This window comes from Polyodon spathula, chromosome 15 (assembly GCF_017654505.1).
Source record: "Polyodon spathula isolate WHYD16114869_AA chromosome 15, ASM1765450v1, whole genome shotgun sequence".
Lineage (NCBI taxonomy): Eukaryota > Metazoa > Chordata > Actinopteri > Acipenseriformes > Polyodontidae > Polyodon > Polyodon spathula.
The window spans coordinates 10,103,625-10,110,028 of record NC_054548.1 but is presented as its reverse complement, the minus strand read 5'-3'; the positions used below and the strand labels follow the sequence as shown (position 1 = coordinate 10,110,028).

General features: G+C 38.9%; 1 protein-coding gene across 8 annotated transcripts in view; it reads right to left on the bottom strand.

Moving 5' to 3' along the window:
* Nucleotides 1–2,541, bottom strand: part of LOC121327827 (integrator complex subunit 6-like) — a 29,750-nt gene extending 27,209 nt beyond the window's left edge. For 7 of the 8 annotated variants that reach the window (XM_041272053.1, XM_041272054.1, XM_041272056.1 and 4 more), the window contains exons 1-3: nt 2,113–2,540; nt 1,886–1,963; nt 1,157–1,306 (exon numbers count right to left, since the gene is read on the bottom strand). In XM_041272053.1, the coding sequence (XP_041127987.1) occupies nt 1,157–1,306; nt 1,886–1,963; nt 2,113–2,223 (339 nt within the window). In that variant the 5' untranslated portion in view covers nt 2,224–2,540. Of the gene's footprint in view, nt 1–1,156; nt 1,307–1,885; nt 1,964–2,112 lie in introns of all 8 variants that reach the window. The other variant, XM_041272060.1, reaches the window with a different exon arrangement.
* Between the last annotated feature and the right edge of the window lie 3,863 nt (nt 2,542–6,404).

Sequence of the window (6,404 nt, the reverse complement as noted above, 5' to 3'; positions counted from 1 at the left end):
CCCATCCATAAAGCTTGACTTTGTTATCTTTTGTTCTTCTAAATACTTGTCTAATCTTAAATTTAAGATGCAGCCCAAAGTTCCCATCCTCAACCTGAGAAAAAAAAATTTAAAAAATCAAATAAAGATGCACTTACAAAGATGCATCTACTCATAAGAAAACAAAGTATGGAGGCAGTCTGCGGCCATCTGCGGTCACACAGAGCATTACAGTTATGCTGGGCTTCTCATTATCAGTTGTAATTACTCACACCTGTTTTTCTCCCTTTTTGTAAACTGTGGAATTGCTGGCAAGTAGAAAGACACGGGAGATGTGGTTAGATCTGAGCCCAATAACAAAATGCTGCTGCTGTGGTAAACAGGAATGTTTGCCCAGAGCTGTGCTGACCGGGAGGTCCCGATTGACTGGGAGGCGTGCCCGGGAAGCCTACACCTGCTTAATGCAGTTGCACTAGTTTGAGGCTACTGCACCACAGCTATAGCTACACAGACAGGCGTTGAGCGAAAGCTTGTTTTGTTTACATCAAGGAGGAGAGCGTATCCTCCACAGTCACGTCACTGTTTGTGTATTCTGGCTGTCACATCTTTTGTTGCCGATTTTAATACAAAGCATCACTATACTGTACTCGAATTTAAGACGCAGTTTTTTTTTTTTTTTTTTTTTTAAGAATGTGCATCTTAAATTCAAAGAAATATAGTACCAGTGCATCCTTCTTTAGCTTGTAGTATTGTACCTTTGCTAGTTTTTGTTTGTTGACATAACTGTTAAGAATAAATGTTAAGCAATGTCTTTTGCAGACTTTCAAAACAATTTACAAAAAAATGATATATTTCAGGGGTGTTGTTCCAGGACCAAGTAAAACAATCAGAATAGTATTTTGGTGTTTATTCAGACATGTCTTCCGTGATCCACTTGTAGATAAAGAAAAAAAAATGTAAGTCAGCAGTCCGTACTTTTCTGTTTTGATAACTGTTCTCTTTCACTATGAATTGCTTGTAGACAAAACATACCTTCATTCCTTGAACTATCCCAAGCTGAATGGAATAGGGGGTTGAGTATTTGACTAGGAGTGTAATGCTTGTAAGACTGTGTGAGGGGTGTCTTGGGCCCTCCCCATATATAGTCTAGTTTTTACTTTTAGTGTGATTGACCTACCTGCCCATAGTTGTCTATTCCAGAAACTAATCTATTTAGATTTAATAAGTCAAAAGCTGTCCTTAGGGATTGGCCAACAGTTGTAAGTCCTACAGCCTGGAGATTTTTCAATTCATGCATAAATGTGGCATGGTTTTCTTTCCATCCAGCCTGTGAAAAAAAAAAAAGTAACTTTAGATGTTAATATTGATCTAGGTTAAAATAACATTACAGACAACGTGAGTAGATCATACGTTGAAAATGTATTGAAGTTCTGCTTTGGATATAAAATGCATAATTGTAGATAAACAGCTCTCAATTCATAAATATCTGTCAAGTAACTATTTAAATAAATTCTGTTTAGTAACATATGCACCACAAGTGTCTTTTATATAAATTATGTCGATGCTTTAATCAAGTCTGCTTGATGGTTAAAGTTAAACACGTGACCCGCCAAAAATCACATACTTCTCATCGTAGTTTCTAACGGGGGATAATTTCCCCTTTAATACAAACTAGCTGGTCTCGTCTCTTCCTTCCCCCTCCCTTGACATTTTTCTGTTCGTATAAATATTACCCATAGTTCATTGCTGCACATTGGAACAAAATGTCGGCCATATTTATTAAAGCTACTGGAGCTGCGCTGATCATTTCTAAAATTAAGTGTCATAACAGCAGGTCACGACAGGAGACAACAAAAAACAGCAAATACAAAAAAATGAGTTAATCAAAAAAAAAAAAAACGTTTACCTTGACTCCACTAGGGAACTCCTCAAAAGTCACCAGCATATACCTGTCTCCTCTGCTCGCCGGATCTCGGGACCTAAGCTGTTAGGAAATAAACAAACAAACAAAAAAAAAATAGACAACACAATTAAACGTATTTTAAGCGTCTGCTCGAGAAAATACACCAAACCTACCCTGCTTGGGTGGTAAGGGTTTTTGTTCGTTGTCCCTTCTGGGAGACGTTACAGTACCTTCATAAAAGTCTCAACTGCCCCTTTAGCTATGTCCAGGTAGGTAGTGCCCAGATGGGCGCGCTGGTTCATAGAAGCGGACGTGTCTATCAGGAAAAGTAAAACGGGCATTGTGTTGGTGATGACACGTACTGCATGGACTGAACAAGAGCATCAACCAAACTACAGATCAAAATGTTCTATTGTCCACCCCCTGGCTTCTGCTTCACTAATGGTAAATATTGCACTCTAAAAGTGTAAAAGCGTGAATGTTGATGGTCTGTCCCAATCTGCTTTTAAAAAAAAAAAAAAAAAAAAAAAAACTCAAAACCCGGGAGTTGATTGTTGATTTACAAGGGATTTTTTTTTTGTTTTGTTCTGTAGTTGTACAAAAGTTTTTGATAAAGTCCTGTATCTCTTTCACTATAGCTCTCCCTCTACTGAAAGCTCCTCGCTCACTCACTGGTTTTAACCCCAGCTCGAGAGTTGGCACCGCCTCTTAAGAGGCGTTCTTAATAGCATGTGACCACTAATCTCGCAACCAGTTGGCTGGTGAGGACTCCCTTATTAACATACCTAAATGAGCGTGCTGGGCTCGGCTCCTGCGCACGCTCGAGACTGAGTGCTGGAAAGTTAAATGGCGCATGCGCCTTGGTGTTTGTGGAAGGGTTCGCTGGCAGTCAGTGGGTTATTGCGTGGTTGTTATATTTTTTAGAAGCATAATTAAATGTATTGAATTTCTGTTATATTGAAAATACATTCACAAAAAGACGTTAGCTACATAGTTATTTCAGAGTAAGTCATACTTTCTGGCATGAGTTTACTTCACACAGACAATAATGTGATTGTAAATTACTACAAGGCCCTCTTTTCAAGTCCGGACGAGTTTCCCTTTCAAGAGTGAGAAACTTGACGTCAGGGTTGTGTGAATATTTGTGGGTTAACTAAGTAGAACGCGGTGTAGTTGTTTTAGTTATTTAAATATCCAGAAAGTCTAAACATGGCGTAGCCTTGTAAATATAACTGTAACAAACCACTACGTGCATACTGTAAACAAGTACCAGCGAAATTACTGATAACGTCATACATTCATAGCACTCGTCTTTTGAGATAATTCTGGCTTTGGATCTGGGACAGCAACAATAACGCTGGAAATGAGCGTTGAAAAAGTACACCCAGCAACGCGGCTCAACCCCGTCTCGTTGTTGGTACCTAGAGCAGAGACACGTCGGCGTCGCTGTGTTATTGCTAAACCAGGGCATGAGGACTGGGATGTGAACACATTTTATACTAATGATTGACACGCGTTTGGTTTTTTTAAATAGTTTAAAATGTGTGAATGTGTGTTGTTTAACTGTCCACTAATAGGCATTAATAATTATTTTTAAAACAAAAACTATTTGCAAAGTAAATAAATACAATATAATATACCTGATTTTAACTTCATTGACACACATACCGGTATTCAATTGACATATATTAAAAAATATTGTTCAAATAAATTACAGGCAACACAGTATTTGGTATAGTGTAAAAATGTGACATTCTGGTAGATTCACTGTTAAATACTGTTATTATTGATATTTCACTAAAACACAAGTGATTTGTATTTTGCTTCTCTACATTATTTCATGGTAAGTGTTGCAGTCTTGTCATCAGAATTTAGATAGATGTCATCATGTGTACTGCATTCCAGTTTGTTTAGATTCCCCAAATTATTTGTTAGCTGCAAAGAGATAAGCTTCCTCCACCTTTAAACCTGCTTGTGTCCTTCTAAGCCTAACAGCAACACGCAAGTTTATGAATGTCATCTACAATCTCTTACCACTATGACCTAAATCCACTGCAAAATCCACTGTCTTCAAAATACCCCCTGATTCTTATACTTTCAATACCAGGCACTGAGACTTTTCTCTGCCTCCACTATATCCCTGTCACCCAGGTTATTGTATTAACAGGACATGCCTCCAGCTCTATATGTGTTGTATTAAAAATACAATAGTCCTATAAAATGTCAGTGAAAACTGGTTAATAGAATCAACCACATATTTTAATAAAAATTGCATTCCCTATGCTGTTTTGCCATTTATTTGATCAAGCTAAGGGTATATTAACATGAAAAACATTATAATAACCCTTAAAAAGTTTAGCATGGTAAATCTGCACAGAATTTTTTCAGTTTTCATATGGTTTTCCCATAGTTATACAATAGTTTACCATGGTATGTTATGTTTTTTAATAAGCCTTACCATACCTCTCTAGGCTTTACAATGCTTTTACTTATATTTATTACACTTTGGTATGCATTTACTATGATAAACCTTTATAAGAGAAATCTCTGAAAATGGTGTATGTTCATAAATATTTGATTTAATCCACATGCACAAAAAAAGGTGCAATGAAATGGAGTTATATAGCAGGCCCAGTGAATGCCCCACCTCCAGCTCCACAATCGAACAACATATTCAGACAGGGAACAGTAAGTATGAAAGCTGCCAGGAGCACCAGCCAACCCCCTCAAGATGAATCCACGACAGCCTTCTCAGCAATCTCATGCGACAGCAGTATAATTCCTGAAAGGAGTGATAACCAAAGATGTCATATACACCTTTCTTATTACTAGCTACACCCTCGTGTGTCAAACCACTGTAAACCCATAGTATAACCATCCCGTCGCATGGTTGTACTAATGGTTTACGTTTGTTAGACATGCATTTTAATATGCTTTGCCATGATCTCGCTGTGCTTTATTACACTTTGCTTTTGCTATGGTAAACTTTTATAACAGCATTATCTCCCTTTCCCTGTCTTGTTTTTATTCTTTACTTTGATAAGCAGTTATATAGACAGACAGTAGAGTGCCTATAGAAAGTCTACACCCCCTTGAACTTTTTTCACATTTTCTTTGTCAGTGCCTCACAGTTTCATACATTTAAATGATGATTTTTTTCCACTTATCTACCCACCATACTCCGCACTGTGAAGACGAAAAAAAGATCATAATTGGATAAGTCTCCACCCCCCTGAGCTAATACTTGGTGGAAGCACCTTTGGCAGCAATTACAGCTGTGAGTCTGTTGGGATAGGTCTTTACAAACTTTGCACACCTAGATTTGGCAATATTGGCCATTCTTCACAAAACTGTTCACGTTCTGTCAAGTTCCTTGGGGAGCATTGATAGCCAGCAATCTTCAAGTCATGCCGCAATTTTTTGATTGGATTTAGGTCAGTGCTCTGACTGGGCCACTCAAGGACATTTACCTTTTTGTTCCTTAGCCACTCCAGTGTAGCTTTGGCTGTGTGCTTTGGGTTGTTGTCATGATGAAAGGTGAACTTCTGTCCTAGTTTCAGCTTTCTTGCAGAGGGCAGCAGGTTTTACTCAAAGACTTTTCTGTTCTTTGCTCTTTTCATTTTCCGTTCTATCCTGACAAGTGTCCCAGTCACTGCTGATGAGAAACATCCCCATGACATGATGCTGCCACCACCATGCTTCACAGTAGGGATGGTGTTCTTTATGTGATGCACTGTGTTGGGTTTGCACCAAACATAACGTTTTGCATTTAGGCCAAAAAGTTCAATTTCTCCAAGTTCCAGAATCTCCTGAATGTTTTTTTGCATATTTCAAATGGGATTGAAGATGGCTTTTCTTGAGTAATGGTTTCCTTCTTGCCACCCTACCATGCAGGCCAGATTTGTGGAGTGCTTGTGATATTGTTGTCATATGCACACTTTGACCAGTCTTGGCCATAAAAGCTTGTAGCTCTTGCAAAGTTGCCATTTGGAGGGACGGCCTGATCTAGGCAGGGTCTTGGTGGTGCCATGCACCTTCCACTTCTTAATAGTCATCTTGACCGTGCTCCAAGGGATATTCAAAGCCATTGATATTTTTTATACCCATCCCCTGATCTGTGCCTTGTCCCGGAGCTCTTTTGAAAGCACCTTCAATAAAGGGATTAGAATTCATGCATTATTACCAGGTGACTGTGGAACTAATCCTGCTGCAAATAGTATAGTATACAAAGCAATAGGAACCTTCAGTACAGAATTGTCTAATTAGGGGATGTGCAAGGGTGGTGGGTAATTCACTGACACACGAGACAGAACAGTTGTACTTGGAACACCGCCCAGGTGCCCAGTTTTATTCTCAGCAATTTCACTGTTTTACCCGCAGAGGGCACTGTTGTCCGTGGGCTGCCTATCAACAGTGATAAACAGCACCACGGAAATACCAAAGCTGGTAAGTTGAATGAACTGCGGGCGCACTTGCAGGTGCTCAAAATAATATAGTGCACAGAAGGCGAAAAGAACAAGGG